The 16,433-nt window shown below is 47.7% G+C and overlaps 1 protein-coding gene across 4 annotated transcripts in view; it reads left to right on the top strand.

Annotated features, from left to right (window-relative positions):
- The window catches only part of ENOX1 (ecto-NOX disulfide-thiol exchanger 1), a 409,938-nt gene that overhangs the window by 280,314 nt on the left and 113,191 nt on the right, over positions 1–16,433 (top strand). For all 4 annotated transcript variants that reach the window (XR_016212892.1, XM_089303638.1, XM_089303637.1 and 1 more), the window contains one exon: positions 3,143–3,355. Coding sequence is in view for 3 of the 4 variants with exons in the window: in XM_089303638.1 (XP_089159764.1) it covers positions 3,143–3,355 (213 nt within the window). In the remaining variant the exon portion in view is untranslated. The remainder of the gene's footprint in view (positions 1–3,142; positions 3,356–16,433) is intronic.

Genomic DNA, 16,433 nt, shown 5'->3' with positions numbered 1-16,433 from the left:
TGTTGACTGGAGTTACCAAGCATGCCTTAATTAATGTTTTTTTTTTAATTTAATTTAAATGTCAGTACATCAATCACACATTGGGCTGCCAGTTTCAGAAAGTTCAGAAATGAAGATGAAATTGGGAGTTTGCAGAAGTGCACGCTTCCTCTCAGCTAATGCGGTTCTGCCTTCTACTAACTTGTGAAGAGTTAGGAAGTCTCCTGGTTTCTTCTTAAATAGCACATTTTTCTTTTTTTTTCTTTTTTTTTAAATTTATTTATGTATTTGAAAGAGTTACAGAGAGAGAGAGAGAGAGAGAGACAGAGAAGACTTCCATCCATTGATTCACTCCCCAGGTAGCCGCAAGCCAGGAGCCAGGAGCTTCTTCTGGGTCTCCCACGTTGGAGGGCAGAGGCCAAAGTATTTGGGTCATCTGCTGCTGTTTTTCCAGGCCATTAGCAGGGTACTGGATCAGAAATGGAGCCCATATGGGATGCCAGCGTCACAGGCGGTGGTCTTACCTGCTATTCCACAGCGCCAGCCCCAGCTGTATATTTTTCAACTGCTTAATCCTGAGCAGGTAGATTCCTCCGTCTGAGCAATGTGAATTCACCGTCACCTGTTGCTCATGGCGCAGCTGATCCTCTAGGTCAGGCAGCGACTTTGGCATAAAACGTGGCTCCCTGACCACGTGTGCACTCTTAGCTTCCTTTTAAACAACTTCAGTGCCATCTTCCTGGCAGTAAATTCATGTATTCACAAAACTGAGCATGCGCAGCAGGAAGAATGCGCAGGGTGAGAGGGAAAAGGGAGCAGCACGGCTCTCCCCTCACACAGACTGTAAGGATTTTTCTCTCTGTCTGCCATGTGGAGAGGAGGGTCACAGTGACAGGGGAACACAGGAGGTCCATGCTCTGTCTTGGGTTTTTTTAAAAACATTTTTATTTATTTCTTTGAAAGACACAGAGAGAGAGAGAGATCTTTCATCTGTTGGTTCACTCCCCAAGTGAACAACAGCCAGAGCTGGGCCAGGCTAAAGCCAGGAATTTCTTCCAGGTCTCAAACGTGGGTGCAGGGACCAAGCACTTGGGCACATCTTCCACTGCTTTCCCAAGCGCATTAGCAGGAAGCTGGATTGGAAGTGGAGCAGCCAGGGCCCATATGGGGTGCCAGCACTGTGGAGGTTTAATCGGCTACCACAGCGCTAACCCCTGTTGTTATTTTCAGAGATAGAAGAAACTGTTTTCCTAAAGTGTTGAGTTCGTTTCAGCTGTCTGTCTCCTAATGTTCATTGGCAGGGAGAGGGGTGGAGAGTCAGAATGTATTCCGCCTGCAGCAGTGGCCGCCGGCCCCTCAAGCTTGATGCTGAATTAGGGGCCGCTCTGAGGGCTGCATGTGCCGCTGAGTTGTGTGATGGACTTGTCTCACAGAAGGCCACTTGGGTCCATGGAACCAGATCTGAAGCTGCTGAAGATCAAGTTCACGAACGTTCAGTTGAACTTGGGCTGAAATCCCAGCATTCACAAAATGGCCAGCATGAGGAGCCAGCTACAACCCCCGAGCAACCGCGTGTGGGCCTGCAGGCTGAGATGTTCAAGGAGGCTGTGGCCTGCAGGGTGTCCTGTGGGTGTTCCAGGCCAGTTCTCTCCCCTGGTCAAAGCAGGAGGGTAGAAGGTAGAAGGGGCAGCATTGCTAAGAAGGGAGGCTTTGAATGCCGTTGTGTGATGATGGCTCACGTGCATCTGTAATAGCTGCTGGAGTTAGGCCTGATCCCTGGCTACCTCCTGGCCAAGCCACAGCCACACTTAGTAGGTTGTGCCCTGCCGTGGTCTGGGAGGAGGTCTGTGGGAGACAGAAGATGTACTCAAGGTATTTATCTGTGCAGCACCCTGTGAAATTTACAAAGTGCTCTACAGATAGAGTGCAAAAGGCAATCCTGTGGTTGATGGAAAAAGTCTGGTGAATAAAATGAAATGCCCTCATCAGACATGGCTGGGCCTGTCAGCCAGAGTGCGTGGATATGTGTAGAAACGTGGACAGTGCGTGAGGATGGCTCTGTTACTCTCACAGTGCAGGACGCGGTGCCTGGCACACACAGTGGGCGCTTGGTGTTTGTCAAATGAATGAGAATCTGAACCTTCCTGAATAGTTTTGCTCCTGACTTTTAATGTTTGGAGTCTTACCTCCTTTACTGGGAGAAAAATGTAGCATACTGTTCCTAAGTCACATTTTGCAGGGGTAGAGAAATACCATGTTATAAACCCTCAGCAGGAGAGGAATTGATGAGTGTTGTGCTAAGTGATGTACAACTGCCAATTGTAATTAACTGCATCACCTTCAGCCTTGCTTTTTCTCCACCTCCAAGACACGTGACACAGATTTCTTCTGGTATCCATTCCCCAAACAGGCAATGTTTTAAAAAATAAACTTTATTACTTATTTGCAGGGGAGACCTCATTCTTCACTTCCTTTGCCATCCTTCCCCCTACACACCTCGAACCTGGTTCAACTGGGCCTTGCAGTAGCCATCCAAAGCAAACACTGGCCACGTTAGTGAAAATGCCCTGGTGTGGGGCACAAAGAAAAAGTATGTTTTCCAGCCTAATTAAATATGTGTATTAACCTCTAAACTGAAATCAGTTTTGAACTACAGTAGAACAAGAATTGACATATTCCTGCTTTGGGAACAATCTCCTGCATTATAACCAGTTTTTAAAGCAATTTAATCTGTCATCCAGATTAGTGTTTGACACTAACTCAACTGAGTCTACAAATCAGAAGGCTGGGATCACTGCATAATATTTCTGGTAGAGGAATAGAGAGAGGACACGGAGGTCACACAGGATAATAATAACAGAGAAATCAAGGTGTGGTGGAAGCATGAGGCTGTGCCATAAGGACCAAGAATCGCTACAGCAAATCTCCTGACATCGAGCCCCTCAAGTCTGCAGGTTAGAGTGTGGGCAGTTGTATGGGGCCATGGGGTGAGAGGAGAGAAGCTACAGGAGGATGAGATAGTCGGTCTCAGGGAAGATGATTCATGGAGCTCTGCGGACGTGTCCCTTAGCTGGGCCCAGGCTCCGTGTTTGGAGAGGAACCCAGACCAGGTGCGTTTTCTCACTTGGGCATGATTTGGACTTGACACTTTTTGCACTTCCAGATGATAGCAAGTTTTCCGAGGCTATCACTGTGCTGCTCTCTTGGATTGAACGAGGGGAAGTGAATCGGCGTTCTGCAAACCAGTTCTACTCCATGGTGCAGTCGGCCAACAGCCATGTCCGCCGGCTGATGAACGAGAAGGCCACCCATGAGCAAGAGATGGAGGAAGCCAAGGAGAACTTTAAAAATGCCTTAACCGGGATCCTCACTCAATGTAAGTAAAGTTTGGGGAGCCATGTCTTTTGTTGTGATTTTTGCCTTTTTGCTCGCTCTCTCTTTTTTTCTTTACTATTCATTTTACTTTTGGTTTTCATTTGGGGGTAAGTAGTTCAATAATCTCCCATTGTACTTCATATTGAATGGCAACCTCATAACCTATTTCATGTTCTGTGGCAACTTGGAGGAACACGGACCCCGCCCTGAGAGCTTACTTCTCAAGGTGAGCAAAGTTTCTGTAGCTTTTCCTTGGAGCTCCAGGCCCGGCCCTCCGGGCAGGGCAGCCAGCTGCACCTGTGCCTGCAGGCTGGGCACACACACACACACACACACACACCTGTGTGTCCTCCCAGTGCTGGCGGTACAAAGCAGGCTCTTGAACACGGTGTCCTGGGGTTCCGTTTAGGAAGAAGGGACCACCCAAAAAACTCTTCCCCAAGATCCTCTATTGCAGGTGAGCTTTGGCTTTCTGCTTGGGCAACCCAGGAGTTGAGAATGTCTTTCTTTTTTTTTTTTTTTTTTTTTTTGTCCTTTCTTCATTGAGAAAGAAAATGGCCCTAAGTACTTAATGCCGGTGATTTTTCATGTCCAGATTCCAAATTGATGGAGGATGTAAAATGGGGCCTACTCCTAGAATAATAGGGTAATTATCCAGGGCTCTATTCCAAAAAAAAAAAAAAAAAAAAAGGAGGGCACCGGCGTCTGTGTTTTTTATGGGCACTCTGTGTCTGCAGTTAATGTCACAGCTGCCGATGTTGCCTTCATGGGGAAAGCCTTTGACTGATGCTGTAACAATGGCCATGCTCCATCACATGCCAGGTGCAGGGGCCCACATGCCATCGTGATGGGCGCAATTTACATATTCATTCTACAGATAAGTGTTATTTTCAGTGCTAACATGTGCCAAAATGCCTATCACCTCTTTCATTTGGGTAAACCTGAAGGATAATGGGTTTGTTAAGGATGGAACGAGAGAGGGGCGTGAAAAGCCAGGGCCTACGTGACTTTGTTGTCAAAAGCTCATTTTTAACCACAGCAAAGACCATGACATCAGAAAACTGACACTGGCAGAATTTTTTTAAAAAAAAATTGTTTTATTTATTTCAATGGCAGAGTTATAGAAAGAGAGAGAGAGAGAGAGAGAGAGAGAGAGAGAGAGAGATCTTCTATTTGCTGTTTCACTCCCCAAATGGCTGCAATGGCCAGGGCTGGGCCAGACCGAACTCGGGAGCCAGGAGGATGCAGAGACCCAAGCACTTGAGCCATCATTTGCTGCTTTCCCAGACACCTTAGCAGGAAGCTGAATTGGAAGTGGAGCAGCTAGGACACCAACAGGTGCCCACATGGGATGCCAGTGTCATGCGTGGTGGCTTTACCTGCTATGCCAGAACACTAGCCTCAACGTCAGCTTTTAAAGGAGGGAACCCAAGACTGGATTAGTGAGTAGGAAGAGGGAAGGGAAGGTTGAGTTGACAATAGAAAAGTGAGAGGTAGCGTAGGAAAAACTTCAAATAATGCACTTCACACAAAGTTATAGCAGGAGGCCATATCCTTAGACAGCAGAATGATTACTGTAACTTCACCTTTTGCTCACTGGCACCAGTTTTAAATAAGTCCTCATTGCATGAGTTTGCAGTCCCCCCTGACAGAGAAGACTTAGCCCTTGACTGTAACGTTGGTGATAGGAGGGCAGTCATGGGTTAAAGAGGGGAGAGTTTCATTTTTCTTAGCAACAACTATTGAAAGAGGCACCTCTTAAAAGGAGGTCCCTGTGATGTGGTGGAAAAAAAAGCAAAATGCCTTATGAAGACATGAATCAGCCCCTGTTTGAAACTACTGAAACCAGACTCCCTACCCCCCACAAAGTATAGTTTGTAGGGATCCAAATACCAGCTTTTTTTACTCATAAAAGTCATATTGGAAAATGCGGTAGAGACCTGTCTCAGGTCAAGATCATTTTTTTTTTAAGATTTATTTATTTTATTCGGAAGGCAGAGCAACAAAGAGAGGACAAGAAATAGAGATAGGGAGAGATCATCTATTTTCTGGTCCTCTCCACAAATGGCACATAACAGTCAGGACTGGGCCAGACTGAAGGCAGCAGCCAGAAACTCCATCCCTGTCTCCTACATGGAGTAGCAGGGGTCCACGAACTTGGGCCATCTTCCAGTGACTTCCCAGGTGCACTGGCAGGGAGCTGAACAAGAAGCAGAACAGCTGGGACTCGAACTGGCACTCTGGTATGGGATGCTGATGTCATCAGCCATGGCTTAACCTGCTGTGCTACAGTGTCTTCCCCTCCAGCCAAAATCTTAGGAGCATTAGTTACACCCAACAGCTCATCCCCAGCAACCTCTATATCTGGAGCATTAGGAAATCCCGTATTTCTACCTTCAAAAACTCACTCCTGTTTCGCCTGCTTATCTTTTTTTTTTTTTTTTTTTTTTTTTTTTTTTTTTGACAGGCAGAGTGGACAGTGAGAGAGAGAGACAGAGAGAAAGGTCTTCCTTTGCCGTTGGTTCACCCTCCAGTGGCCGCCGCGGCTGGCGTGCTGCGGCCGGCGCACCGCGCTGATCCCATGGCAGGAGCCAGGAGCCAGGTGCCTTTCCTGGTCTCCCATGGGGTGCAGGGCCCAAGCACTTGGGCCATCCTCCACTGCACTCCCTGGCCACAGCAGAGAGCTGGCCTGGAAGAGGTTGGGCAACCGGGACAGAATCCGGCGCCCCGACCGGGACTAGAACCCGGTGTGCCGGCGCCGCAAGGCGGAGGATTAGCCTAGTGAGCCGCGGCGCCGGCCCTCGCCTGCTTATCTTAGTTTTGCCGGCTACCACTCAAGTCCAGGCTGTCTGAACCACTGTCATGGTGTGGTGTGTCAGAGCAGTGCCTAGCTGTGAGTAACAGGAGACTCTACCAAACCGTATCTTAAACAAGTAGAATTCCTTTTCTGTTCGCACACAGCAAAATCCAGACATGGGCTCAGGAGTTGAGAGTTGTGAGGACTGAGGCTTCTGGGACACTGTCAGGTTTTCCTAGATGCCTGCCTTACAGTGACTGCTGCTGCTCCTGCTGTCACATCTTCCTTTTTCCAGACTAAAATTCCTTAAAAAGGAGGGGAAGGAAGGAAGAGAAGGGAGTTGCATTATTACAGCAAGAAAGCAAAACCTGCCGAAACACCCCCAACAGACTACTTCATATGTCTCCTTTAGGCAGAATTATCACCCATGGCCCTACCTATGAGGGAAGTGAGAAATGTAACTTTTGACTGGGCCCCTTTCCCTCCAGAATAAAATGGAGCTCTCATGTAATGAGGGGAGAACGGCCACTGGGAAGCCTTTGGCGGTGTCCACCTCACATAGTCCCTGTCATTCTGCTTTGACTTTGACTCCCTCTGTTTCTCACTCATCATCTGATAGAAGTCAGATTGTGTCTTCTCCACCTAAGTCCCTCCAACAGGTTCACATTGCACTTAAAGCAGTGTTCACTCTCCCTTGCCTGCAAGGCTCTCCCTGCCTGCCTGTTTAGCATCAGTTTTCCCTTGAGCCTCCTTGGTCCCCCGCCTTGGCTTCCTTCCTCCTGGTCCCAGCCTTCACACATTCTGTTCCCTCTTCTTGGTGTGCTCTTCCAGTTACCTTTGTATGGTTGAATCCTTTGTGTCCTTTAGGTCTTGGCTATGAGATCACCCTTCAGACAGTCATTCTGGTTCATTCTTTGAGTAGATTCACCGGCACTCTACCTTATGAAGTAGCACTTTGTGGCACATATCCAAATGTGCAATGGCTTGGTGATTTTCCTGCTCTTAATCATCGTGTCTTTTCTCGTCATCCGTGTGTACCAAGTCCCTGGAACACAGAACTACGCCACAGATGTTCGGTGGATGAGTGGGTGAGTGAATGAGTAAATTAGAAGGCAGGGAGGAAAAACACCTGAAACGGTGCATCCAGAAATTTCCAGTGACACCATAGCGTAGTTTGGCACTGGCGCTGCCACCACCCACAGGTCCCAGTGTGTAATGAAGCAAACCCCTGACAGAGCTCAGTAGCTGTGCTTTTGCGAGGGAGATGGTGACACTGTAGCAGAGCCTTCCTAGCAGGCCAGGGCACGTTAGCAGGGTTGGAGGGACAGAGTCCATAGAAGCATCTGCCTCGGAGCATCCTCACTTGTAAATGCCCAGCAGCCTTCATGTTTTTTTAATTGATGTATATATTTATATCTATTTATTTATAAAGGTTTATTTATTTACTTGAAAGTCAGAGTTACACAGAGAGAGAAAGAGAGGCAGAGAGAGAGAAAAGTCTTCTATCTGTTGGTTCACTCTCTAATTGGCCACAATGGCCGGAGCTGCGCTGATCCAAAGCCAGGAGCTTCTTCTGGGTCTTCCATGTGAGTGCAGAGTCCCAAGGATTTGGGCCATCTTCTACTGCTTTCCCAGGCCATAGCAGAGAGCTGGATCAGAAGTGGCACAGACAGGACTAGAACCGGTGCCCATATGGGATGCCGGCACTATAGATGGCGGCTTTACCCGCTATACCACAGCACTGGCCCCAGCCTTCATGTTTACCTCCTACCTCTTCTTGCTTGGGAGTTGTCCCTCAGCCCTATAATTTGATACAGTGAAGAAGTATTTCCACAGTGGGCAGGTATCATTGGAGAGTGTGAAAATCCCACAGCAATAGCTGAGGGGTGCCCGTCACAGCCCTGGAGTGTTGGAGGGGTCTTCACCTGTATCTTTGATAGTCAAGACTTTTCACGATGACTCGAAGATGGGAGGAGATACCTGCAATGGAGCGAGTCTGGGTTGGAGTTAAGCCGGTGAAGCACAACAGAAATAGCGCTTATCTCCCGGAGCAGTCTCGAAATTTTCCGCTCTCTCCCGTGTGCTTTGACAAACCCTGGCATCCGTTGTGAAAATCCAAGCCTACCGCAAAAAGCTCATGGAAAGAATCAAATCAGAAATAAATTTGTGTTGTTGCAAGACAGTCGCGAAACACACACATAGTCTTTCTCATAATGTGCGTTTTCCACGAACTTTTTGAAGAGCCCTCCTCTTGGCAGTAGCCTGACCAGCGTGGTAGGCATGTGCACCTTTCCTGATTGTGTGGATGTTAAATGTATCTCAGTTCCTGCTAGGAGTCTCCCCCGTCTGTGCATCTCATTTGCCTTTTCTGCTTTCCGCACCTTGGTTCGGAGTATGGTGGGATGTGTTGGGTATCAGTGCTGTGGGCTGCATCTGGCACAGTGACTGCTAACGTCCATAGTGATTGACGCACTTGCTGTGTTTTCCAAAAGCAGAGCCATTTGTCTGCATTAATATTCCTGGCGAACAACATGGAGATCACATGTTACCTTTCTCACGTAGGATGAATCAGTGCCCATATTCAGGAGTGGCATCCCAGCTCTCTTGCCCTTGTTCATAGCATTCCACTGCAGCCTGTTTGTTAGACAGCCTAGATTGTCAGGAAACAGTCTCCAGGCGGTGCGGAGGCAGGCGGATCAGCACGCTAGCTTACTCCAGCAGGTGGTGCAGGCCTGGTGTCTAATGAGAGGGCTTCTTTCCCACACTCCAGGAAAACTTCAGGTGGATTGCAGAGCTCCAATCATAGCAAAAGCTTGTGTATCCCTGTATAAATTTTGCTGGAAGTGGGTTGAACAAAACAAGGTGTGAGCCACGAAGCTGGGCTGACTGCACCCATCGCCTTGCCTTGCTCGTCACATTTGACCCTGCGTTCATTTAAAAAGCACCCATAATGGGTTGTTTTCTAGCTGTGCTCTGGCCATCAGGGAGAAAGAGAGTGGAGGTGCCATTCTTGAATTTCAGTGCTTAGTAAAAATTTCTTGGAAAAAAACAGTCAAAAGCCATTAATGATAGCCTAAAGGAAAAGTTGTGATTCATTTCAAGGTCTTACATCAAAGCCCAGCAGTTACCTTGTAGCTTTGATGGTGTTCAGTGGTGCCGGCATTTGCGTGAGTTCTAACATTTTTCTTATCTCTGGTCTTCAACCCAGCACCAGCTCTTAAATACAATCAAATAGGCATTGTTCCCATCTGAGCTTTGGCTTAACATATCAGGGAGCAGCAGCTAAACCCCAGCAGGAGTTTGGGGGTACACCGCCCACTCCCTTATGCATTTTAGGGTATTTTTTTCACTTCTCACTATGGATGTACTGTTTTCAAATATGTAAGACGAGGACATTGTCTGTCCCAGTGTGGCACCTGGGCCCTCCCTTCCTTGTGCTGGCGGGATCCCTTTCACTTGCTAGCCACAAAAGCAGGAGAAACATCTGCATCCCTGGTGAATCATCTCCTTCTCATGTCATCTTCCCCTTCTGTCATCCTTGTCTCGCCTTCGCATTGTTTCTTAACCTAGCCATTTGGCAGGAAAGTCCCCAGCTCTTCCCGCTCAGAGATTTTTGGGTTTTGATCTTCCTGGCTTTTTAAAAATGCATGCTCCCTGGGAACTCCCCGCAGGCCTGCCCACTTTTAGTTTTTTGGTTTCAAGCAAAGCTGGTTATTTCAAAGCACAGACAGCAGCTGTTTGTGAGCTTCAGGAAGCATGTACCGCTGCGTTTGGTTACTCACATGCCTGCCAAGGTGATCAGTTGTGCTGCCTGGTTGCCATACACACACACACACACACACACACACGCACATACATCTAATAAACATCTAAACACTCCGTGATATTCCTACCTCGGTACATTCCCAACTTGCTTCCCGGTCAGAGAGACGGGAACACAGAGGAGGAAAGGCAAATGGGAAGGTGATGCCAGTAGAGGAGGGTTTCCTAACTTAAGAACGTGTGCCATGAAGTGTCGTGAGCATGCATGGAATGTCAGAGCCAGGAGGGACCTCAGAGACCCATTCACTGCAGAGAGAAAGACTCTGAGGCTCCCAGAGCAGACCTGATCGGCAGTTGTGGGCAGATTAGAGCACAGACTCTTGGCTCCTTGTACAGTTTTCTTTCTAAAATCATACAGGTGGCAGGTGGCCTTGTGCTGTGGCACAGTGACTTAAAGCCCCCGGCCTGCAGTGCTGGCTTCTCATATAGGTACTGGTTCGAGTCCTGGCTGCTCCACTTCTGATCCAGCTCCTTGCTAATGTGCCTGGGAAAGCAGCAGAGGATGGCCCAAGTGCTTGGGCCCTTATATCCATGTAGGAGACCCAGAAGAAGCTCGTGGCTCCTGGCTCCTGGCTCCTGACTTCAGCTTGGCCCAGCCCTGGTTGTTGTGGCCATTTGGGGAGTTAACCAGTGAATGGAAGACCTCTCTCTCTCTACCTCTCTCCATAACTCTACCTTTCAAATGAATAAAATAAATATACATTTTAAAAAACATGGGCATTTAAAGATTTATTTGATTTATTTGAAGGGCAGAGTTAGAGCGAGAGAGAGAGAGAGAGAAAGGAGAGAGAGAGATCAATCTTCCACCTGCCAGTTTACTCCCCAAATGGCTGCAATGGCAGGAGCTGGACCAGGCCAAACCAAGAGCCTGGAACTCCATCCAGGTCTTCTGTGTGGGTGACAGGGACCTAAGCACTGGGCCATCTTCCACTGCCTCCCCAGGTGCATTAGCAGGGAGTGAACTGGATCGGATGCAGAGCAGCTGGGACTTGAGCAGCCCTCACATGAGATGCTGCAATCACAGGCAGAGGCTTAACCTGCTGCACCGCAACACCAGCCCCGTGTGTTTTGCTTTTTAATGAAAATGATCAGAGAAGGAGATTGTAACTGTAAACCCATAGCTAACAGGTAGAACTGAAGAGGCGTGCTGGCATCACACTGAATCTCATTTTCTCCCAGCACTTCCCTGGCTCCCACTTCCACACATCTGCTTATGCGACATGCCTTGCTTGAAATGTTCCCTCTAGGTCCCACTGCTGTCACGTGTCCTCCGGGAAAACTTCCCCATCGCCATCTCCCTTTCTCCTATCTTAGCCGGCACTCGTTAATACTACCCACCTCAGTGCTTCATCTTTTACTAATTATTTTATGTGCATCCAGCTTGCTAGGTTTTTTTTTTCCCCTGTGGCAAGATTTTAAGCTAAATGAAGCTATAGGTCATTTCCAGTTCTCTTTTTCTTATCTCACAGTGCCACATCTGTGCCTGGCATCATTCTTGTCAGCACATGGCAGACCTGAGTACAAATACAGATTGTTGAGCAATCAGAGGTAGAAGTGAAGGTGGGCTAGAAATTGAGCAGGAACGTACAAACTGCAAAACATACTCTAAACGTTGGGTTTTTTTTGTTTTTTTTTTTGTTTGTTTTTTGTTTTTTTTTTTTTGCACAAACCGTGGTCTCAACTGGCTTACTGCTACTATGCCATGCTTTCTAGGGTAAGATGCGCAGAATACACTTGCGTTGTGAATTTTACAGCAGCAGCATAATAGTATTGCTTTCGTGTTAGTTCAGATTGGATATTGGAAGGTTAGGACTCCGTGCGTGACATCAACCTCATCCCTAAGTCTTGGAAAACAGTGAACAGTGGAGGGCCGACTGAGTAGACAGGAAAGAGGCCGTGAGTGGGCATCCAGGCTGCGTTGCCGGCTTAGGCTTCCGTTAGCCATGGCACTTTGGGAAAGGCTCTTAGGCTGCCGGAGGAGGCTCCATTTTCTCATCTCTCCAGTGAAAGGGCTTGACCAGGTAATCCACTAAGATTTTCTGGAACTCCTCAATCCTCACCATGCCAACGACTCCCATCCCCTCGCATCTCTGGAAACCTTAAATACCACCAGTGTCTGCCAGAGCCCAGCCGCCATGTCAAAAGCATCTGCCGCAATCCCGAAAGACGGGAACACAACACGCCATCCTGCGCACAGGTGTCGTGTCGGTGCCGGGCTGCGACGGCGAGTGTGCGGCAGCAGGCAGGCGCTGTAGACGGGTCAGAGTTATTGTCAGAGACGGCTGCGCGGGGCCCTGACGCTCTCCTCTGTCACGTCCTCGTCTGTCTTCTCAGCTAAAATCGTAAAAGCCTCAGGCGTTTGAATGAATGATTCAGTCCGTTTCACAAATATTTATCGGGTGCCTCCCAAGTGCCAGGTCATGTGCTAAGTGCTGGAGTGAAATGTGGGGGGTTTCTGAACTCTGCGGGTACCGCCATCCCCCTTGTAGACAGATGGGTGTCCTCATCCACATTTTTTCTGCCTGAAAAGCTCTCTCTGAAATCATTTACTTCTCAGGAACATCTCAGCTAAACATTTTTTATTTCCGCCAAGGGAAATTTGGCTCCTATGTCCCCTGCTGTCGAAAAAGAATTTTATGGGGTGTTAAAATGTTTTCCCATGTCTGGACTAGTCATTGCTATAGTTCATCCATGAGAAATCCCTGTAACTGCTTCAGCAACAGGGCAGGTTCCTATTTCACTGCAAGAACCTTCCTAGCTGTATTCGCTGGTGTATTCAATGCTGGAAACGTTATTTCCATATAAAAGGGGGAAAAAAGCATGTTTTTGGTTTAAATGAATAAATGTCCAGAGAAAATCATTTTTTTCCTTTTTATTTGAAACACAAAGATGGACAAACCAACAGAGTTCCCATCTTCTAGTTCACTCTCCAAGTGTCTTCAGTGGCTGGCTGGGGCTGGGCCAGATAGAAAAGCCAGGAGCCAGGAACTCAATCCGGGTCTCCCAGGTGGGTGACAGGGACCCAAGTACTTGAGCCATCACCTGCTGCCTTCCAGCAGTAGGAGGAAGCTGGAATTGGATGTGGAGCCAGGACGGAAACCCAGGCACTCTGATAGGGGATGCAGGCATCCTAGCCAGTGGCTTGCTTAGCCATTAACCCAAATGCCTGCCCTAAGAAAATCAGTTTTCTGAAACTTCCAAAATCAAGGATGAGCGCAGAAGGTTCTGTTTCACAGGATACCACAGCTGATAGTAGAGGACCCTAGAGCCTGCCAGGCCTGAGGGAGCTTGGTGTAGTTCCCTTCCCTTGAGTCTCACCGGAAGTCTGTGCAGGAGCCAGATAGCGACACAAGCAGGTTGCGTAGGATTTCAATGAGACCAGCCTCGCGCTCCGGACCAATAAGGAACTGCAGAGGGCTGGATTTCAAGATCTAGCAGTCCAGGTTGAGTGGAGCACAGCAACTCAGGAAAGAGGAAAACCTGCCACCTTAGTATGAGCCCAGGTCTAAGGGCTGGGAAATAAGCCACAGCCAAGTGTCAGGGAGGTGAGTGTGTATGGAGTGTGTGTTTATGGGGAACAGGACTGTGAGAAACTGCGTCTGAGCTTCACTTGGCAGAAACTACACACACACACACACACACACACACACACACACACACCAGGTCTCACACCATTTTTTTTTTTAAAGTCCGATCACTTTCAAATCAGCGGAATGCGAGGTGTCAGGACAGCGACTTCAGGCAGAGGTGATGTGCTCTTGAGTCCATGCAACCAAACAGGAAGTGCAGCTTAGCATCCGTGACCCAATAGAAGCAAACAGGGCCCAGGACGAGGCATGAAAGAGCACGATCCAGGGGAGCGGATGCCAGCCGAGGGAGCCTGACCGCTTGGATGTGCAGACACCTCCCGGGGCAGGCTGATACATGACCTACCAAGCCCCAAATGGTTCCTGCTGGTTCCCTTGCAGAAATGTTGGCTCGGGGCTCTAGAGCACCACAGAGCCAGAGAGGAGGAGGTTGAGGATTGTCCAGCCTAGACCCTTTGCCTTGGGATCCAGCCAGAGAGAAGATTAGCAGTGGAGCGAAGACCTGATCCAACAGGTTTCTGGATTCTTCCTCCCCTCTCATGGGCAGTCCTCCAAATAGAATCCAATTCCTAAAAGCATCCCCTCGGCCCACCTCCTTAAGCTTCCCCTGCTGAGGCTTACTGCTCAACAACTTCCACTCCAAAAAAGTAGAACAGAAAGGATTCTGGACTAGAGTGAGATTCTGAACTAGAGTGAGCTGAGAAGGCGCTGCAGCCTGGTAGACACAAAAGAAGAAGGGGATCTCTCTCTGGTCACTCCTATTCTTCCCCTCTGTGGTCCAGATTGTTCCATAAGACATCTTCTCTATAACTTAATACACAAATTACACATTTTTCATATATGCAGATTTAGAAATATAGCAATACTTTCCACCCCTTCTTCCTCCTCACTCTCCCATACCCTCTCTTAATTTTTACAAAGATCTATTTTCAGTTTACTTAATAATCATATAGTTAACCCTACACTAATTAAAAGAGTTCAGCAAATAGTATGAAGAAAAAAAAAAAACTGTTCCTCAACAGAAAGAGACAAGGGCTGTAAACAATCATCAAATCTCAAAATGTCCATTTCATTCCAATATATTACATTTCAGGTACTCTATTAGTTACCTTGGGTCAGGGACACATATGGTATCTGTCTTTTGGGGACTGGATTATTTCACTAAGTATAATGGTTTCCAGTTGTATCCATCTTATTGCAAAATACAGGATTTCAATTTTTTTTTTACAGCTGAGTAGTGCTCCATAGTGTGTATATACCATAATTTCTTTATCCAGTCAACAGGTGATGGACATCTGGATTGATTCTGTATCTTAGCTATTGTGGACTATGCTGCCGTGAATATGGGGGCACAGATAACCCTTTCTAATGCTGATATCTTTTGTTTTGGGTAAATTCCAAGGAGTGGGACAGCTGGGTCATATGGTAGGTCTACACTCAGATTTCTGAAGTATCTCCATACTGTTTTCCACAGTGGTTGCATCAGTTTACATTCCCAGTAGCAGTAGAGCAGGGTACATTTCCCCCCACATCCTTACCAGCATTTGTCATTGGTGATTTCTGTAGGAAAGCCATTCTAAGTGAAGTGAGGTAAAACCTCATTGTGGTTTTCATTTGCATTTCCCTGATGGCCAGTGATCCTGAGCATTTTTTCATGTGTCTGTTGTCCATTTGATTTTCTCTCTTGAAAAAATGGCTGTTCAAGTCCTCTGCCCATTTCTTTTTTTTTTTTTTAACAGGCAGAGTTAGACAGTGAGAGAGAGAGACAGAGAGAAAGGTCTTCCTTCCGTTGGTTCACCCCACAAATGGCCACTACGGCCAGCGCACTGTGGCCGACGTACTGCGCTGATCCGAAGCCAGGAGCCAAGTGCTTCCTCCTGGTCTCCCATGCGGGTACAGGGCCCAAGTACTTGGGCCATCCTCCACTGCCTTCCCAATCTGCCCATTTCTTAACTGGATTGTTTGTTTCATTGTTGTTGAATTTCTTGAGCTCTTCATAGATTCTGGGTGTTAACCCTTTATCACTTGGATAGTTTGCAAATATTTTCTCCCATTCTCTCAGTTGCCTCTTCACTTTGCTGAGTGTTTCTTTTGCAGTGCAGAAGCTTCTCAGCTTGATGTAATCCCATTTGTCAATTTTGGCTTTGATTGCCTGTGCATCTGGGGTCTTTTCTAAGAAACCTTTGCCTATGTGAAAGTCTTGCAGAGTTTCCCCCAATGTTTTCTAGTAATTTGATAGTATCAGGTCATGGATTTAGGTCTTTGATCCATTTTGGGTGGATTTTTGGGTAAGGTGTAAAGTAGGGGTCTTGCTTCATGCTTCTGCACGTGGAGATCCAGTTTCCTCAGCACCGTTTGTTGAGGAGACTGTCCGTGCTCCAGGGACTGATTTTAGCTCCTTTGTCAAAGATAAGTTGGTTGTGCTACACGAGCTCATCAAACTGCTCTACCACGCCCATTGCTCCCACATCACCATCATCTGCATCAGCACTTCCGGCAGAATAGGTGGGAAAAGGGGCCTCTTCCCTGTGGATGGGTTGGGGCTGCAGCCCCTGCAGCAGCTCCTAAATAGCATGGGATTGGCTCTGGTCAGGGCAAGCATTCTGACTGGAGGCCTGAGAAGAAGCTATACACCCGCATTTGGCCATTCTCCATAAAACGTCTTAAAAATGTTTATTTACTTATTTATTTGAAAGACAGAGACAGAGAGGAGAGAGATCTGCCATCTGCTGGTTCACTCCCCAGATGGCTGCAATGACCAGGGCTGGTGGCCAGGCTGAAACCAGGAGCATGGAACTCCAGTTGGGTCTCCCACATGCATAGCAGGGGCCCAGGCACTTGGGCCATCTTCTGCTGCTTTCCCAGGCACATTA

This window comes from Oryctolagus cuniculus, chromosome 9, assembly GCF_051225735.1.
Source record: "Oryctolagus cuniculus isolate XC-2025 breed Fujian yellow rabbit chromosome 9, ASM5122573v1, whole genome shotgun sequence".
NCBI classification, from domain to species: Eukaryota; Metazoa; Chordata; class Mammalia; order Lagomorpha; family Leporidae; genus Oryctolagus; species Oryctolagus cuniculus.
The sequence above is the reverse complement of the archived record's forward strand: the minus strand, read 5'-3'. Positions and strand labels throughout refer to the sequence as shown.